General features: G+C 48.5%; 1 protein-coding gene across 5 annotated transcripts in view; it reads left to right on the top strand.

Annotated features, from left to right (window-relative positions):
* Window positions 1-20,412, top strand: part of OSBPL10 (oxysterol binding protein like 10) — a 234,052-nt gene that overhangs the window by 198,968 nt on the left and 14,672 nt on the right. For all 5 annotated transcript variants that reach the window (XM_016140772.2, XM_016140773.2, XM_016140774.2 and 2 more), the window contains exons 7-8: window positions 6,515-6,664; window positions 16,295-16,763. In XM_016140772.2, coding sequence (XP_015996258.1) covers window positions 6,515-6,664; window positions 16,295-16,763 — 619 coding nt within the window. The remainder of the gene's footprint in view (window positions 1-6,514; window positions 6,665-16,294; window positions 16,764-20,412) is intronic.

Genomic DNA, 20,412 nt, shown 5'->3' with positions numbered 1-20,412 from the left:
CCACGAATGCTCCCCCTCAATGTCTTTGAAGGAACCCCTTCGAATTCTCTTGGTGTAATTGTTCCTGATTATCTTAGCTGACGATGAATGCTCCACCCCCATCTCTCCCCTCCCCAGAAGTGACTTCCTTTCCCCTTCCAAGGTGTGTTTGATTTAAAATTAACCTTTCTGCAGGTCGGCCCCTTTGCTCAGGAAGAGCATCTGTCCTTCCAGTCTGTGAGAGCCAAGTGTGGCAAATGTGTGTGTATGTGTGGTTAGAGCAAGAAAGCCAGCACATCCACTGGGAGGCGGCAGAAGGATTGTGATGTCAGTGGCAACCAACTCAGCATCTCAAAGATGGCAGCTGGGACCAGCCTGCTATGTGGACATGCTCGCACTGGAACCGGCTAAGGATCAGAGCCAACTTCTCAGTCCGGTTTCCCTCCGTGGTGGCCTCATTGTACCTACCTCCAAATGGCAAAATAAGATCCTCTAAGTACAGTAGTGGCCTTCGAGGCACAGTCGGTCGTCTGGCTTCGGACGTGGCGTTCCACAGAAGACAGTACATGTGAGGAGGCTTCAACAGCCGCCCTGCATCAGGGCTAAGGGGCGTCAGCTGGACGATAGGACGCCATCTGAAGGCATGTGTCTGACATCAGGCTTTTGGGCATGACTACTGACCAGAGAAGAGCATCCACCCAGTCCACGGAGAGACCAGACCCTCCACCCAGCGCAGATGGCCTCCTTTTGGGAGTTTAGAGACGGGCACCAGAGACACTCTTCTGGAGGAGAAATCCCACCTTTCCTAAGCATGGGATGGACAGTAGGTCATCAGGAGCAGCCGCTTTACGTTCATATGACAAAACTTTATGTCCGTGCATGTCCTCGGGAAATAACTTTTCCAAGCGTGTGACCTGCCCTTGTTAGTCATGCGATAAAAATTTCTCATTGGGGGATGAGAGACAAAAAGGCCAAGGGAACTTTGCCAGACTGCTGGTCATCTTCGCGTGCCCTAGGCTGCGCCGATGTTAGCGACTCGTGGACAGGGTTGGACGGGGTCTCCGGATGTAGCTGTGCCAGTTTCCATGCCCTTGGGCTGTTAGAGGGGGCTTCTTCGGATGTAAAACATTACCAATGTGTCGATTGATGCACTATGAGGGTCCAGTAATGATTGCGATAATTTGGTTAAATATGCTGTGAATACCGAAATGAAAAAAAATGATGAGACAAAAGGGACTAAATCCTTGGTTGTATGCATTCCACAAATGTCAGCAATGGCAACACCATTATTGTTAGAACTGAAAAAAAAAAATCGGTTCAGGAGTTGGTTCCTGGGTCCTTGCACCTCTTAGACACTGAGACCCCTCGCTTCTCCGCCAGAATTCGCTGTTTCTTTGTTTGCCCCCTCTGTCTTCTGTTTACCCACTCTTCCGATCTCTGTGGCCCCCTAACCTCTGTCCACCTTTCTACTTCGCATTCCTATTTTTCCTAGAGCCTCTTGCTTCCTGGCAAACCAGCTTCCATTGGACTCTTGTCCCCTAGTGATCAGAAGCGAACTTGCCCTGGTGGTCACTACTGCATGTTACTGCATGTGCTGTGTCGTGGTGGAACTGAGAAGTAAGTTACGTAGGAGGTCACGCCATTCCCCGGTGGCCGCTTCGCCTGCTGCCGTACGTCATGAGGTTGCTCTCATTCGAGGTTACCTGAGGGGAGTGCTTTGAGTCTTCTCCCCTGCCACCCACTTTTCTGTGATTTTCAGAATACCAGATACACTTTTTTGGCATGACTGGGTTTCCTCATTTTCCAGTGCAGACAATATCTGGACAATATTTGGTTCTTGTCATTCAGTACCAAAGTTCTTTGGCATGACTCAGCTTGCACTGTGCCTCCATGCCAAGGTAACGATGTGTAGGGAGAGATGCCGGGCTTCCAAATGATTGATTGAGCTGCAGTATGCTCACTGCTAGAAGAGAATTTGATATTCATGCTCTTGCTGGCTTAATTTCTGTCGTAGGTCAGGTGGATTTTCAGAATAATTGCAGATCACTTGAACTCGCTGGGTCGTTTTTCTATTAAAGGTATTGTCTACTTAATAATACCAATTTTTGGATGCTTATTGGGCAGAAGATGGCTGTAGGGGGCCATTTTCTCCTTGCCGGAGTAGACCACTCACACTTGCATGTCTATGATTTAAGGGCTCTGGCGTGGAATTGCTTCCTCTTCAACATGAAAAAGGCTTCTGTAAAGGTTGGGTAATGCAGCTGCCTCTCACTATGCCTCAAATCTAAGGATTCAGCCCTCTGAGTTTAGATACTAGGTTATTAGGTATTTCCAAATAAAGAGAACATTAGTAAGTCAAATTGCTTATATGGGCCCCAGCTGTCTGAGTGCCAGGTCTTAGGAAAGAAAGGAAGAGAGAGATTTGTGAAGAAAGAAGGATGGATGGGTTGCACACTGTCGGAGGAAGGGAAAATCAAAAAGAGGCTCTAGGAACGGGTGTAGATTTGGGAGCGTGGGGTGGAGTGAGGCCTGCGATAGGGAGTGAGTGGACTCTGAAGATAAATGTCTGTTTCGTGGTATTCCCTGAAACTGACCCAAACGGTAAAATTATATGTGTATGGAATGAAATAGATTGGAATTTCAATCTTACTTGGAATTTGCATTGAAGAATTAAGGCTTTTGTTAAAAAGAAGAGATGAAAGCAAAGTTCAGTGTTCCTCTGACAGCAGCAACCCCCCTAGGAAGAACACAGGCTGTGATTTTGCCCTTGGCTTTGGCCCCCTGCACGGCCTTGTGGATTTGCTCTTTCCTGCTGGGTAGGAAGTGGAGGTCTGTGGTTAAAGGCAGGGGCACATCTACAGTGCTGTCACAGTCCGATTAGACCACTCCTCACCCTGAGAGTCCATCTCTCTCACCTGATCCTCAGAACCTTCGGTTCTTGGCCTGAGGTTAGCGCAAGGGCAGAAACACTTCTAAGAAGCTGAGTGCATGGACCACCCCCCCCCTCCAGAAAAATGCCCAGACACATGATTTTCATGTAAACTGTCAAGGGTAGTATTGCTATCTTAAGGAGTGTCCATAGGACCCAGATTAAGAACTCTTGTTTTGGGGCACAGGTCACTGCTGAGTCACCAAGGAGCATCCCTAAACCCCAGCCTGCCATGTGGCTTTTTCCTCCTATCCATTAAATGTCCTCGTCCCTTCCCCCCATTTGCTAATAGGCATGAGTCACTTGATTTTTCTAGCACCAGATGCCCTGAGGTGTTCATGTGGAGAAATATTGAGTCATAATTTTATTTAAAAAAAGCTTCATCCTTCCAAAGCCTACTTCTCTTTAAAACATATTTTAATTCCATTTTATCTTTAAGTTTGCATACCTTTTTTTTTTTTTAATGGCTGGCTGACTCATTTGCCAGGATCTCTGGGGGATGGGGTATTTGAAAATTCTTCTTAAGTCTTACAAACTTTTTCAGCATTATGAAACCATCTCTCATTTTGAGTTTTTTTTTCTGAGATGGGGAAACACTGTTCTGCCGCCTTTGATCACCTCAAGACAGTCATCTTTGCTTTACAAGCAGAAATCCATAGGGACCAGAGGATGTGGGCGTGCAGGGGCCCCCAGGAGAGAAGCAGAACCCCGAGAGAGTGCGGGTGACAATGCAGATGGGCACGTGGGTCTGATGATGGAGAACAGACTAAGAGCTGGTTACCATTATCACTGTTTTGGATTTCACATCAAAGTAGCAGAATCAAACTCTTGACCCTAAAAGGGAAGAAATCCGGGCTATTCAAATCCTCCATTTCTTGCAGTGCCTGCTAACAGCGGGTGCTTGGCAGATGCCGACAGATTTGTGTTTCCTTTGCCAACAGATGTCTTTCACACTGAGCTGACCTGTTGAACAATTCTGCCTTTCAATCCACGATCCCTCATTTTGGACCCAAATCAGAGAAGGTCTCACCTTTCTGCAAATGGACTGAGGTCCAGTATGGGTGGAATTGCAGTGCCCTCTCAGATGTTTACTAACAATGTGATAAATGAAATCAGCTTTTGTTTTTGACCATGATGATTTACTTGAGGTTAGTAGGGAAGACAATTTTTTGCAAATCATACTGTGAGAAAAAAGGCAAGTTCTCAGAAGCGGTGGGAGACAGAAATATTGCTGGACCCTTGTTTAAGCTTAAGGCAGAGCTGGCTAAGGATGTGAGCCAATGAGGCAGGTGTGTATTAGGCTCCCTATGGTCTGTCTGCTCTTGGCAGGACTTCAGGGCCCCCAGGAGCTCTGGCCACAGGTCACCTGGAGTGAATCAGCTTCTGGGGACTGTGTACTAGCTTTCATTCTCTGCTGGAACCAGTGTCTCCGAGAGTCATCATCAGACAGAGAGGAAATGTGATGTTGATTGAAGTGGGACCAGCTGGAGAAGTTTATGTGCACATTAATGTGTGTGCTTAGTATCATGTGGCAGGATCCTACCGAAGGCTTCCTGGCTACTAGAATCTGGGAGAGACAAGCTGGGTTCAATTTTCAAGTAAGACAGATAGCAGGAGGAGGTGGTGGTCCCATGTGGCCTGCAAACATGTTGCACTGAGTGTGGCAATGAGTGAGAAGGATGGTGATTTCCCCGTGCACTCGCTTGTGGGCAAATGGGAAATCAGATTTTCAGAAGAAAGAATCATCCTTTGCTTCATAAAGCTTATGGCTGCCTCGCTTGAGCTATTGATTTGTTTTGTTTTCAATCAGTACAATTAATTATGAGAACAATGAATTTCAAGCAGGAATAATTGCGCTCAAAATGTAGCTACCTTTCTTGTTGGGCTGTTTAAGGACTTTGCATACCACTCCCATGCCCTTGGGTACATGACGATAGCTTGATTTGTTTTTGAGTGTCCTTTTTTCTCCCAAAGCAAGATGCCCAGGCATTGCCCTCTCCCCCAGCTGCCCTGGGTTGAAAAAGAAATCTGATACAAATTATTGCCTGCCAGGTCTCCACACAGAAGTAGCCACAGCAGCACCTTTGCCACTGGAAGAGATTGTGTCTGAGTTCCCGGCATGGAATCAGGGCAGCCCAGACCCCCACCCACCCTCCCAGGCTTCTCTCTGGTTAGTCTTCTCTGGAACGGGATAGAATCAGGTGTCCTCAGTCATTTTAGTGTATTCTAGCAGAGCAACTTGCCTGTGACGTCAGCTAAAACACATTGCGATGAGGCCAGAGAACTAGGGATGTGATGAAGGAAACTTGGCTCTTGGCTGGGGGAAAGTCCTGTGGGCATCACTGATGAACCACCATTGTCGACCCAGAATTGGGGTTACTGTCTATGGAAGATGTCTCTTTCAATGGAAACTTTACAAATGCCTGCCCCGAGGAGGGAGCAGCACTGTATTCCCTCTCTGACGTGCTGGTCGGGAATGGCTGGCCACATGTATGTTAAGCCGGACAAGCGCAACCACCTCATCACTAAAATAACCTTTGCATATTGGAAGTGCCTTTAGATAAAATGATTCTGTCTGACGAGGTTTATAAATCATTATTTTTTGCATGGACATGTGGGCAAGTCTGTATCCTTTTATATTTAATATCTTTGAGCTCTTGCATTGCTGTATATTAAGTTCATTATGTCATATCTGTCACTGATAATTAGAAACGATTGTAAAAATGTGTTGTGCAGTGTGTGTTTTGCTTACATATAAACAAGTACCATGAGAACATAGATAAATGTGGAATGGAGGAATGGAGTGACTTTTTCCAACAGAAATCTGAGGACAGCTGTACACTGTAGCCAGAGTTCTTGATTCTTGGGTATTGGAAAATTCTGTGCTCAGTCCTTCCATTTGCACATTTTGTTTATTAACTTGCCTGTTTTCTATGTCATTGGAAAAATTGGAACCAAGCAATCGAATTAATAAACTTGCTCTGAAGAAGGCAGGGTCTGTGGGCCAGCATGAATCTCTTCATTATATAAAGTTTCAGAGTTTTTCTGTATGGTTTCATTTTCATCTTCCTCCCTAAATGAATGCCAGCTCTGAGCCATTTTTTTTTTCACTTGCTATAGTGATATTAATTGATGTGAGTAGAAATAGTCTCAGACTAAATTTTCCCACAAAGAAGGCAATTTCATTCAGTCTCAAGGGTATCTGACTTTTACTTAAAAACAGAAAAATTTATATTAGATATAAAATGTCCTGGGTTGTACAAGTTAATAGGAGACTGTCATTTGGGAATAGTCAAGATTAAGGGGACTCATACTTGTATGTTATGTAGTTAGTTTCTTAAAGGACAGGGAACTTTCTTGGCAGGGAAGATCCTCCAGCCAGAAGATTCATTAACAGGAGCAGATGAGAGGGCATGAGTAGTAGCTAAAGGTGGCCCGCATCCCCAAAAGGGTCATCCTTAACCCCATGGCCAGTAGGACTGGTTAGGGGAACTTCCTGGGGCGGGACTGGGCTCGCTCTGTCAGTGCTCAGCATATGGGTTCGTACGCTATGCTGCTCATTTCTGCTGGACCAGCTGGTGATTTTTATGAATGATCTTGTTTTAGCCAAACTCAGGCCCTGACTTGGTTTTGTCCGAAGATGAAAAAAGCGACACAGAAGACAAGGAAGAGACAGAATTGGGTGTCATGGAGGATCAGCGCAGTGTGATTCTTCATCTCATTTCGCAGCTCAAACTTGGAATGGACCTGACCAAGGTAGGCTGGCGTGTGCCACCGGGTCCGCGGCCGGTTGTTTGGGTGTGTCTCCACCTCTGAGCCTTCCCTGCTCACGTCCTGTTCCTTTCGGCGAGTTTGAGAAAGTAGAGTGGGAAAGTATAATTGCAGTCAAATCTGGCTATTCCAGGCATAATTTGATAGGCTATTTTTACATAAATGCTCATCCTCAGAGCGTGAGCCTTGCATTTGATTCTCTGCAAGAGCTATGACTCTACAAGGGCAGGGAGAGCATCAGAAAAAGCATATGAGATGATGAGGAAAATTCAGGGGAGGGATTTTTTGATTCCCGCTGTGTCCTAGAGAAGGTTAAAGAAGACCTATAGAGATAGATAAGGCACTGGCCACAGAAAGAAAACAGGAAGAAGGGAAAAGGTGGAGCCAGGAGTAAGGCCACTGCACACCTAACCATGACCTGTGACTGGCCGTCCTCAGCTTTCACAGCAGGTTCCCAAAGGCAGCCTTGTTGGTGACCCAGAGCTCGTTGTCCATGTGTAAAGGAACCAACCTGTGGGTTGGTAAACATGCAACTCTTCTTGGTGCTGCGCTCAGCCCTGAGGGACCTCATCCTGCATCAGCCACTGATGGCAAGGTTTTGGGCACATACAGACTCTCCCCCACTTCAAGTCAGCGGCTTTCTACTGGAGGCAAAGAGGAAAAGCCTTTTTGTATGTAGCTGAAAGGTGGTGCGGCGTCATCGAGGGCATCGTGGGGTGACGGAGTGTCCTGGACACTGCCCTCAGGCCCACCTGGATTCTATTTCCATTCCTGACGCCTCCCTAGAATTGCAGTATGAGAATCGGCGGTTGTGGGTAGAGACTGAGCCCAGTGCAGAACGCATCGTAGGTGCATGAACATTCTGATCCTTCTGACACGTGGTGTGGTGGGTGGCGTGGTGCAGTGTGTTGGGTCGCATGGTGTGTTGGGCTGTGTGGTGTGGTCTGGTGTGGTGTGGTCTGGTGTGGTGCGGCGCCGTGTGGCAGAGGAGTGGCTGCTGGGGAGAGAGACATCACCCACGAAGAGATTGTGCTGTAAAATGGAAGTTCTAGATTTTGGAAGTCAGCCAGAAAAATGTGGTAGACATCCTTGAAACGGTCAAAGCCACTGAAGGCACGGCCTGTGGATACCACATTGGGGGTTGCTGGCTTGTTTAGCTGCAGTGAAAGGTCTAGATGTCCCAAGTTCACCCCAGACTGGGCTGGATACGTCAGTGCTTAGAGGTCGGGGGATGAGAAGGCTCCAGCAGAGGAGACTGAGAAGGGCCAGCCAGGCGGGTAGGACAGAAACCAGAGGGGCATCCTGTCATGGAAACCATGTGAAGGGTGTGTTTTGAGGAGAAAGGAGTTATCAGCTGTGTGGAATTGCTGCCGATGAGCCGAGAAGGATCGGACCTGTGAGTGGAGCATCCGTCTTTGTCAGGGTCTGGTTGGGTTCAAGGGAGAAGTGGAAGAAAAGTGGTGACGGAGCCGAAACAGCTGCGTGAGGAGCTTTGGCATTAAAAGGGAGCAGAAAATTGGGTGGAAGCTGGAGGAACATCTGGAGATGAGAGTTTGGCTTTTTCAGATGTTTGAATGCTGAGGGGACTGGTTAAGGAGAAAGGAGGGAGATGGTTGCAGGGGTCAGGATAGTGAGAGGGCATGGGATCCAGTGCATGGGCATCAGGGTGGCCCTTAGGACAGTTGATCCATTAAGCGGAGGGGTGCAGACACCGGACAGGCGGCAGGAGAGCCCCATGGTTAAGCACGGGGCCCAGAGCATCCCAGCCTAGTTACCTAACCTCCGAGTGCCTCTGTTTCCTTGTCTGTGCATTTCCCCATGGGGTGGCTCTGTCTGTGCACACAGCGGCGTGTGTCAAGGATTCGGAGCGGTGCCTGGTGTAGAGTAAGCACCCTGCGAGGGTTTGCTATAGTGATTGCCATGTGCATGTTCTCTACGGACTGCTTCGATTTTCTCTGTGAAAAAAGAAGCAAGATGATCAGCAGAGATTGCTGAAGAGGAAAGAGCTGTTAGAGTTCGAGGAGGGAGGAGATGGCGGGAAATACTTGTCTCGGGGGGAAGAAGAAGGTAAGAGGATTGTCACACACCACCGGGGACACTGAAGGTTTCTAGGTCACGGATTTAAAGTGAAAACAGGTGGTGCGTGCCTCTCTTTCTCCAGGAAAGTTGAGCTGCCAGGTCGAGGCATGGAGAATATGAGGAGGGATTAAATCGGAGTTGAGGTTTGCTTGGTTAGTGCCCCTGAGGGAGGGAGCGGCAGGGCTGCTGGGAACAGATCAAAGGGAGTAGGTGTAAGGTGGGTGTGGAGGCCTCACGGGGGTGGCGCAGGGTCCACAGGCAGCAGGTCTCGGCGGAGCTAGGGCTGAGACGGAGTGAGCTAGGTGATCAGGGGCGGTGGGTGAAGAGTGGGATGCTTGAAATTGAGGTTATGGCGGTGGTGGTTATGGGTGATAGGTCCAGGGTGTGCCTGTTTGTAACCAGTATGGATTTCTCAGGGGACTGAGCATAAACTTCAGTTTTACAGATTCAGATGGGAGGTCTTCTAGAAGAATGAATTTCGAGCCCTTCCAGAAGGCACAGCAGATTTTATAGAGTCGGGGGGAGTTGAGGGGTGCAGATTGTGGTCAGAACTAGTGTAAGGCAGAGTGGACTGGGCTCTCCTCGGGTGATAGGGTACCTGACCCTGAAGTTATGTGGCGTGCACCCCATCAATCAGGGATATGTTAGCCCAGCTTCGTGCTTCAACAAAGAAGCACGCTGAGTTAATTGTTAATTTTCTGTGAATTTTAAAGGGTTGTTTAAATCATTCCGGTAGAACTCTTTGTAAAACCAGGTGGAGACTTGGTCTGTGACTGTGGTTTGTGGACCCTTGTAAAGAGAATCACGCCACAGCTGGCAGCCCGGTGCTCACCCCCAGGTTTCAGGAAAAGAACAGTCTCATTACCTGTGTGCAGGTCAGTGCGTGTGCAACATTCCGACGTGCGTGCGTAACATTCCACCAAATTGTTGCGTTATCAGGCTGTTTTTCTTCAGCTTCTTGATACTATAAGGATATACAGCTTTTCTTCTTTGGTTGAATTATTTGATTAGGTAAAAGTCCCAGGGTCAATCACAATATGTACAGATTAACTTTGCTGTGCTTAAGCTCCTTCTTTTAAGGGGAAATTTTTGTGAAAAGGGTCAGAAGGTCCAGGGATTACCCTGGAAAGCCCCCCTCCCTCCTCACCCCGGGCAGAGCTGTGGATATTCAGAGGTTTCCCTCCTTTCCTGATGCTTTCAGCTCTTCTCTAGAGATCTTGTTTTTAATATGCTGTCAAGCAAAGCCTGCTACCTAGCCTGAAATATTTGCCTTTTAATAGAAGACACGGTAGTGGCGTGGCTCCCCCTCCGCTTGTCCGTATACGTCTGTGTCATGAAAGGGCAGCGTGTGTCATCTCCATGCTCCCCGTGCGCTCGGCAGGAGCTCACGAATCCTGCTCTTCCAGAAAAACGTTCCAGTGACTTTTTGCCTGCCCCTCTCCTCCCCACCCCAGGGCAGGGAGGGGTCCAGCAGAGGCCCTGACCATGCAGAATTGGTTCACATTCCAAGTCTTTCCTTATTTAGCCGTCTGTAAATTATAAAACCTTTCTGAGCTTTAGTTTTCTCATCTGTAAAATGACACAGACATGCCTGCTCGTAAGTTATCTGGAGTGGAGCTGAGGCGGTGATGCTAGCGCTGAGGAGCAGCTGCGAATACAGATGAAGCTTCGCTCGCTCGCCTGCCGCTCACCTCCTGCTGTGTGGCCTGGTTCCTAAGTACCGGTCCGCAGTCCAGGGATTGGGGACTCGTGCTATAAACAATTTATGTTTGAAACATTTCACACAGTCTTAGAACACTTCTCTTGTTTTACACAATTATTTCTCCTTTTTCTCAAATAACTGATTATTTATAGCAGCATCGGAGGTGGGCCCAGGGGCTGCTGTGGTCATTAGGAGACTTGCTTGTAGTCTTCAGCTTTGTCACTGAAACTTACGTGACGCGTCTGTGTCTGATCTCTGCTGCCCATATATCTCTTGGTCTCCAGACGGGGATGCCGACCTCTGATTATGGAGGCATCGACAGCCACCACCAGGGAGTGAGCATCTGCCGTGTGGTTTGGGTAGGCTAATTTCACACTGTCATTTAATACTCACGAAAAACCCTAAGAGGTTGGTATCCTTATTTTCTCCATTTTACAGCAGAGGATGTGAGTCTTGGAGAGATGAACCTGCCTAGGGATACACGGCTGGAGCTGCCAAGAGAGGAACCTCAGCTCACGGCTTGACTGTCTTCTGCAAGCCGAGGTCTGGGGCTCTGAGGGAACACGGGGGTTGATTAGAGCAGACATCGCTCTCTCTTTTGGTCATCAGTATCTTCTTGGAAAAAGTAAAATCTTATTTCAGACTCTTTCCATCTCACAAAAATTTTGATGAATGCCTCTTGCGCTGGGCGTGAAGGGGACTGGCGCTTTAAGGCAACCCAGGGGAGCCACCTGTTGGCCGAGAAACCCTTGGCAGTGTGAATTATCTACCTTTTATTTTATGAGGTTGGATTTTAGTGTATTTCTCTTGGTTTCCTTAAAACATGGGTCCCCAGCCTGTAGGCCTGATAATACCACCAGTCTGTGGACTGTTAGGAACCGGGCTGCACAGCAGGAGGCGAGCGGCCTGCAAGTGAGCAAAGCTTCATCTGTATTTGCAGCCGCTCCCCAGCGCTAGCATCACCGCCTCAGCTCCACCTCAGATCACCAGGCATTAGATTTTCATAGGAGCACCGGTCCCTGGTGCTAAGAGGCTAGAGACTGCTGCCTTAAAGGATCACATAGATCAATCTCGGTGGGCGGTCTTGGCCTCACTTGGCATGCTTTTTTGCACTTAATGGGTTTGTCAGTCTGATAGAGGATTATGGAGATGGTTCTCAAGGTTATTAAATTAACTGATGTTTCTTTGGAGAATGCTGCACTTGCTCTGAGCCCTCCTTTGAAGAGGCCCACTGTGTTCCCTCTTGGGGAGAAGGGACTATCCCTTTTCTGGGGGCCTGGGCAATTGGTTGTTTCAAAGTTCTAGGAGCTCGACATGAAGATGAGGTATTTACTTCTAGATCGATGTAGCTTTAAATGTAATTAATTGTTCTCTGAGTCTCGAATGCGGATCTTCTCTTTTTCCCACCCCCTTTCCCCAAAGTAGTTCATTGTCTTAATTACGTTAATGGGAGAAAGGCAGCCCTTGTCGATGCCTCCATAAATCTGCGGCAGCGACTCTAGCCATTTGGCTGCCATCAGTCTGCACAGCTGGGCCATCACTCACTTCTCCGTTGGAGGCAGACAGCCCGATTAGTACTCAGCTTCTTGGCTCTGTACCTCCAGTATCCACCACCCAAGGAACTGATGATTAAGTGGCTTATTTGCAAAGACACCAAAAAATAAAAATAAAAAAAGGGAGATTGTATGAGATATAGAAGTCTGCTTTATGAAAAATGTGATATCTTGCCCCAAGTGTTCAGGGGGATGGTTTTGAAAGGCATCGATCCGGTGTGTTCCACACAAAGCGTCATCCAAACATATCAACAAGATGAAAGGAGAAATAGTCATTCCACTCCCAGCCCATCTCTTCCAACCCTCCAGGTATTCCGCTTTTCCCAGCTCTGACAAACCCACAGAGTCATTGTCAGTCGCAGAATACATATCTGGTGGGTTGGACTTGGCATTGGCTGTGAGACCATGTTCTCTGAGTCAAATTTCAGGAGGGTTGTCTTTGCAAATTGACGAGTTCTCAGGTACTGCATCTCTAGTAGAGCCTTTTTTCCCTTTCCTTCAGCTTTTTATTCTGCACTTTCTAATCTACAGCAGAATTGCAAAGAATAGTACAGCGAACTTCCATATATCACTGTTGCTGGCCAATCGTTAACATTTTGCCACCTCGCATTTCTTCTTTCCTCTTTCCCAACCTCTCCTTCTCCTCCGCCTCTATTTCTCTCTCTTTCCTTCTCTCCTTCTGAAACCCCAAATACACACATGCATAGATAAGTGTATTTTATTTTTTGATGAACCGCTTCAGTGTGTGTTGCAGGCGTGACAGCTCTCCCCTGCATCCGTCAGTGAGTATCACCTGACGACAAGGATGTTCTGCCCCACAGTCCATTCATGATACTTGGGAAATTTCACATTGATGCAACACTGTTTCGTATGTAGCCCATAGTACAAGTTTCCACAGTCGTTTCAATAATGCTCTTTGTAGCTTTAATAACAGCAAAATAGCACTGTGGCTGCTGTGGCGGAGGTATGTCTGGGGTACGGTGAAGATATGAAGGGGAGAGGATGGTTGGTTTAGCCTTGGGACAGGAGCTGACAGAACGAGCTTCATAGAGGTTACCCTCGAGCCGAATGTCTGTTTATCATTTAGATAAGGCAGGAGAGAGGGCAGAAAAGGGTAATAGGACTGAAGGTGTGGGGGTGGGGGCTGGGGGCAGAAAGTGAGGGACAATGTGAAACTGGGTAGGGTGGGGCAGATCAAATTTTATTTCTCTCTTAATAGAGGTTTTGGGAAAAGACGACTCTGGCTGCAGAGTGGAGCAGTAAAGGTGGGCATGACAGAAAGCTGGACGACCGGTTGGGGACGACAGCCGTACTTTTCCACATAGGGGCCCCGTGCGAGTCCTTTCGTAATTGCCAAAGGTCCCCCTCCTGTCTGTATTGTTAGTGGTAGTCTTTGGACTGGTGGATTGCCTTGTCACTGCAGGAGGAGTGGACTGGAGTAGAGGTGGTGCTCATGTTGTATCCTTTATCCCTGTGCTGCCTCCCGCCCCCCACTTATTCATTCATCAGTGACAGTGGATGTGGTGGGCCAGCCTCTCCGGGTCTTAGGTCCAGTGAACTCGTGCCTCCCTAGACCTCTGAGGGAAAGAAATGTTCTCTTTAGCCAGAAGCAGATAATCACGGTGCCTCAGGGGTAATGGAAGGAACTTGGGGCCAGCAGTGGGGAGCCCTGAGGTCCCCTGCCTGCTCCGTGCCTAGGAGTGGGGCCCTCCCTCCCCGCCTCTCCCGTCTCTGTCCCCTCATCCGTGAGACCAGGCATTGCATTCCAACTTGAAAGTCCCTTTTGGTTCTGATGTGTAGTGATTTGGGGTTCTGAGTAGAGTTCTTTTTAAAAATTATTTTGTTTTAATCCTTCAGCCTCTGAGTTCAGATATACTGATCTAAGGGAAAATGCTTTAAATTCTTGCCCCTTTCTAAAGAACATAATTAGTAAATATTGTAGCCGATTCTTGCCTTGTGATTTCAGTCTTGGGTATAAACATGAGAATTCTTGTAGAGTGATTGACAGAGAAGCCCCTTTGCCACAGGGTGGGGCAAGGAGGCGCACCGAGGCCGCGGGATCATCTTCCTTTGGCGTCCTGTGTCGGGGCTGACTGCCCGCTCCCTCTCCTGGCTCGTCTCCTGATCAGAGGGCCCGCTGCGCCCTGGGAAGGGAGACGGCAGGAAGTGCGGGGGTCTAGGGATGGTCTGGCGATGAGAACATTTGTGGCCTCTTTTCCGGCCTGTCTGAGGGGCTTTCCAACCTGCACAGCCTTGCCGGGGGAGTTTCGGAGGGAGGCCTTGAGTGACTGTGGGGGCAGGAGAGGGAGCGATGGTGAGTATTTGGGGGTTACGTTACCTCTCTTCTTTACTCTGCCATCGGCCACCTGCACGGTGGGGGTCTATGGGGAGAACACAGCAACCCAGCCCCTGTGAGCTCCATTGGGAGAGCGGACCCTGGGGAGCCCAGTGACGGCTGCTGAGTGATGACCTGTCCCCACAGGAAGATGTAGGAAGTAGTAACAGTGGCATCTGAAGGCCATTCTGAGCCAGGATGTGCTTTTCCTAACCAGCTCAGACCCTTGGGCAGCCAAATTCTCTATTTTGTTGAGTCATAGGGGAAAGAAAATGAGGGAATCTCCATTAATTTGCGTAGTTGTATTTTAAATGTTTCTTCTTCTAAAACTATAAAAGCAAAGCGGAAAAATACAAAAAAAAAAAAAAAAAAAAAAAAATCACTCAATTCTATCACCAAGAGAGATAGGTTAACATTGGGGGGTTTTTGATGATATTTGGATTGTGTCACATGTTCAATTTTACATCTGGCTGCTTTTTTACTTGACTTGGGTGCATTTTCCTCTTCCACAGCTTCTAAACAAGAGAAAAGCAGTAAAGTTCCCCACCTCACCTCTCCAGTAGGCTGGGCTTCCTCTAGTTTCCTCTGAAATCGCTGCGGTGTGCCGATCTCACGTCTGCCTGTCCATCTCTTCCCGTCAGGATGTCTGTCTTCCATTGTGTCTACACTCTTCGCAAGGAAGGGTCCCAGTAGGCTGAAGTGGAGGCAGGGTTACAGCCCTGTAAGCCATGATAGTCACAGTCGGCGATGTGCCCCCGTGCGAATGCTCTCGTGGGAGTTAGGGACTTGTGCGAAGGAAGGGCAGGCAGACTTGGCCATGTAAGCAGGGAGCGTGAACCAGCTTCATGACCTGGGTCGGCTAGCTCGAACTGGCGTGGCTCCTCCCCCCTCACTCCATGTGAGATACTCCAGGTCAAAGGGAGCTGTGTTAGGCGGCTAAGTGGGTGGAATATTAATATCCATTAACCAAGTCATTTTGAAATCATTCTAGAGCAGTGAGAAACAGGCTGTCTCTCCTTCTCTTATCAGTAATAGTAATGAGCTCCCTGCATTCCAGCCCAGTTTCAGAACGTCTTTCATTTGCTTTAAATTAATTAGTTACTAGGTCAGTTATTTGGAGTTGTTGTATGGCACCTGGAGGACCACCTGGATCCACTTTGGATCAATGAGTCTTTCCTAGGGGTGGCCCCCATGCCAGTCCATTTACCAGAAGATTCTCTATTAAGTGCCAGCCTCCTTCTTTGTAATTTCTGCTCGTTTATTCTGGCCCAGACTCGTGGAGCAACCTCCACAAATGGTCCCTCTTTTCTGTGGCAGTTCTGTGGACGTTTGCCGGCTAGCTGGCCTGGCCTTCTGGAGACCTAGGCCAAGGGCTCTGCCTTGCCCGTGTTGCGGTTCATATGCCCCTCTTCTAACAGATCTCCAAGTAGACCCTCTCGTTAGTGGTGGGTTCTGGTCTACCTGGACCCCCTTTGCCGCAGCGCCAACAATTGTCAGGATCCGCGTTTGTGGGAACGCACTGAGCATCCCTCTTGTGCCTGATGTTAGGAAGAATATGAAAAAAAAAGAAAAGCCCTTCCAGCCTGTTTCCACGACATCTCTAAATGATGGGGGAGCGAAAGGGGGCTGAGTGTTAGGGGAGCGATGGCAGTGGAGAGAGGGAGGGGCTGTCGTTTTAGCCCAGACGGGCAGAGAAGAAAATTGCTCGGCACAGTCTCGTTCACACAGCTGAGTTGGCACTCACGACACTGCTGCAGCTACTTCCAATTTCTTCGATATTGTTTCCCCCTGATTTGTCATTTGTGTACAAATGAAAAGAAATTGTTCCCGGCTTCAGCCATTGTGCGTTTGCTTGATGGCAGTTGTAGCCTTCGTATTTTCCCCTTTTCAGCTTTTTCATGTAATCACAGGGATCCCTGTCTGACTTTGTCTTTTTCCAAATGCAGGTGGTGCTTCCCACGTTTATTCTGGAGAAGCGATCTTTGCTGGAGATGTATGCAGACTTTATGGCACATCCGGACCTGCTGCTGGCCATCACTGCGGGAGCCACACCGGAGGAGAGAGTCATTTGCTTCGTGGAGTATTATCTCACAGCTTTCCATGAGGGCCGCAAGGGGGCCTTGGCCAAGAAGCCCTACAACCCCATCATTGGCGAGACGTTTCACTGCTCCTGGGAAGTTCCCAAGGACAGTGTCAAGCCAAAGAGGACTGCCCCCCACTCTCCTCACAGCCATAATCATGATCACCCTTCAGAAAGCTACAAACTAAGGTTCGTGGCTGAGCAAGTTTCTCATCACCCACCCATCTCCTGCTTCTACTGTGAGTGCAAAGAGAAGAGACTGTGCGTCAACACTCACGTATGGACCAAAAGCAAGTTCATGGGCATGTCCGTGGGGGTCTCTATGATAGGAGAAGGTAAGCCATATCTGTCTGATGGAGTTTGATGCTTACCCAGTGATGTTTCTGAACCTGATAGGTGACTGATGATTCTGTGTGTGGAGTTCTTTGTTTTTGTATTATTTTGGAATTGGGGGTGGGCGGATGGGTGGGAAGGAGGATGGGTTGTGTTATTTTAAGGCCAGGTCTTGGTGATTTCCCTGTGGCGCCAAGGTGATGGACCAGATGGGATGCAGCTATATACCTAACCTGCTGCCCACCTGGATCTTCACATGCTGTGCGTGTGTGTGAGCTCCTTTACACCTGCATTATTTTCAGCTTTGCATGAATATTAGAGTTGGCTCCGAATCCATGCAACACATTTTTATTCATTCGCACTGGTTTTCTGGCTCACAAACAATGAGAATAATAGTGCTGCCTATATAAAGTCTGCTCATAAAATTCCCAAGGCAAATCTCTAGACTTAGTGCTATAGATTCTGAAGCAAGAACACAGTGTAATCACACCACTCATGGATTACATGCTTCTATTTTAGCCAATAGCTGTGAATGAAGTTGATTTTTTGTTTGAAGAAACCTATAATAATCCTTAAATTCAAGCATCAGTATTAGTCTTTAACTTCTTTTGAGTCAGAAATCCCTTTGAGACTCTAAGGTTATAGATTCAGGTCTCAGAAGAAAAGCCCCACGCGAAGTGTGGCTTTCAGTTTCAGGAAGCGCGTGGCTCCTTGGAAGCCCTTCCAGAACCCCAGGAGATAAGAACACCTTTCATTCCCTTAGCACGTTTTTACTGAGCGCACCTACGAGATGCCAGACATTGTCTTAAGAGCTACGGATACTTGTATGAACAAAACGGATCAAAAAAATCGCTGTCCTTGTGAAGCTTCGGTTCTACGAGGGAAGTAGAATTATGTTTGTAGAGTTGGAATTTAGTGCAATGGAGGAAAGGAAAAGCAGGAGAGAGACCGGGGGGTGGTGGGGAGAGGGCAGTGGGGCATTGGGATGGGATGGGGTAGCGGCTGGGGAGGACTCGCTGAAATGGCGCCGTGGGAGCACGGACCCGCAGGGAGTTATAAAAGGCGAGCCTCTTGGTGACCAGCGGAAGCATGTGTACAGCAGCGAGAACAAGGCACAGCCCCCGGCAGGATGCGCATGTGGCCGGAACCGGGTGAACGAGGCAGGGATTAGAGAAGACGGAGTTGGAGAGGTGACTGTGGCCAGATCACGTAAGGCCTTGGTCTGTGAAGCCATTGAGGGTTTCGAGAAGAGTATCGTGATCTGACTTATCACTTAGGAAGATTGTTCCAGCTTCTTATTGAAAATAGACCACGAGAGGGATGAAGCCGGAAGCAAGGAGACCAGTCAGGAGACCATGATGATAATCCAGGCAAGAGATCATGGTCACTTAGACAGGCGTGGAAATGGTGGAAGTGGTAAAATGTGGTAAGAGTCCGAACGTAGTCTGAGGTAGAGGTTGCCAAGAGGATCTTCCCGTGTGTTGGATGTGGGGTATGAGAGAAAGACGAAGCCAGGGCTTTCGAGCTGAGCTGCTTGAAGGATGGAATAGCCGTGAACTGAGATGGGGAACACAAAGGGCTGGTGAGTATAGGAGCTCGTACAGGTTGTGTTATGGCGTAGACATTCAAGCAGAGTGCTTGAGTAGACAGGTATATATACAGGCTGGAGTTCTGAAGGGAGGTCCTGGCTGAAGTAAAAACTTGTAATTTAAGGCCTGGAGACTGATGAAATTGCTGGGTGAGCATGGATCCCCACAGTCCTCCAGCATTAAGGGGTCCAGAGGAGGAGCACCAGTCAGGAGACTGAGGGGAAGGGGCTGGAGGAGTGGGTAGGACGGGAGAATGGGTTTCCTGCAAGCTAAGTGAAGAAAGGATTTCAGGGAGGAGAGGGAGGGATCAGCTGAGTCAAATGATGCTGATCAGCTCTTGGAGGAGGGGAACTGAGAATTGACCATCGAGTTTTGGACAGTGAAGGTCATTGGTGACTTTGACAACAGCTGTCAGTGGAATGGTGCTCGTGAAAATCTGATCAAAATACATGAGGGACATATTCCAAGACCCCTGGCGGATACCTGAAACCACTCGCTGATAGTACCAAACCCTATATATACTGTTTTGTTTTGTTTTGTTTTGTTCCTGATACGTATATACCTACGACAAGTAACTACTCTTGTGCGTTGGGTTAACCTGATACCTGAGATGGCTACTAAATGGCGAATGAGTGGGTAGGGGATACACTGCGTGGATACACTGGACTAAGGGATGACTCACGTCCTGGGTGGGACCGAGCCGGACAGCGTAAGGCTTCACCATGCTGCTTGGAACAGCATGTGATTTAAAACTTGTGAATTGTTTATTTCTGGAATTTTTTATTTGACATTTTCAGACCGCAATTGACCGCGGGTAACTGAAACCACGGAAAGTGAGACCGTGAATGGGGAGACTATGGTAGGTCCCAGAGAGAATGGGAGGACAGGAATCGGAGACACCTGAGTGAGGACAACTCGTTCTTATTTGTCTTTTAAGTTCCGTTGTACTGTTCAGCAAAAAACCCGCTCTTCTTCCACTTCTCTGTTCTGTCTCTGAGCTGTAGGTTCACCCTCTGAGATGTGTATCCCCCATGTGTAGATAAGACGGCAACTCCAGAAACCCACAGACGAGCCCGGCATCAGTGTCGAGGCTTCACGGGGTCTTCTATGCACACAGACTCAGGGTTCAGGCAGCGGACGCTACACCGATCGACTCTTCCTCTCAGGATCAATCAGGGCCAATAAATTCACCAAAGTACAATTCATCAATTTGTGAGGGTGACCGGGGCTCACCTGTCACCAGGATGACCCTGGGCCACCGAGTTCCATGATCCAGATGGGGGTGTCTAAGGAAGGGTGAACACGTTCCTCTTAAACCACACCAATGACGAATATCATTTCCTCCCTACATGCTCTTTTGTGGGAGTGTGGCATTGCAGTCGTTTTCCTATCAGGAAAATCCCGATACTAAGAGATTAGTTCGTCTAGCTTTTGACTGCTATTCTAAAAGAGACAGTGATGTCAGAGTGGTTTTTCTTCTTAAGGAGGAGTTGCCACCAGTGACACCAGGACCATGGACTGTTGTAGCCAAACGAGGGTTTATCTGTCTCACAAGCCCCCCCAGGACTTCCCGCGGTGCCGCGGAGAATCTGGGGCTCAGGCCATGAGATGGCGAGCAGCGTGGGCAGTGGGGCTTCTGCTCCCTCCCAGCTAGGGCATCTCCGCCCTCATCGTTCATGTTTACCTGTCGGACTTCCCTGTAGACTTCATTTCCAGAAGGTTTCAGTTGCTTCAAGATGCTTCGCAGACCTCTGATGAGTCCAGCTGCCCTTCGCTTTACGGAAGAGAAGCGGGAGGGAAGCAGCTTGCCCAAGGGCACGTGGGTCACACCTGACAACACTCATCCGCCCCTACGCAGGCATTCTTGACATCAGACGAATATCTGGAAATTTTCGAGAAAGATTCGTAAATCTGTTTCTGGTGATGTAGGAAATTTCTCAGTCAGAACACCTCAAGTCTCTTTCTAGCCTCTGGGATGCTTCCTTCTCTCACCAAACAACACTGGTCCCCCCGGCCCTGCCCACAGCCTTCCACCGGCGGGGGTGGGCTCTGGCGAGGAGGC

This window comes from Rousettus aegyptiacus, unplaced genomic scaffold (assembly GCF_014176215.1).
Source record: "Rousettus aegyptiacus isolate mRouAeg1 unplaced genomic scaffold, mRouAeg1.p scaffold_m13_p_4, whole genome shotgun sequence".
Taxonomy (NCBI): domain Eukaryota; kingdom Metazoa; phylum Chordata; class Mammalia; order Chiroptera; family Pteropodidae; genus Rousettus; species Rousettus aegyptiacus.
The sequence above is the reverse complement of the archived record's forward strand: the minus strand, read 5'-3'. Positions and strand labels throughout refer to the sequence as shown.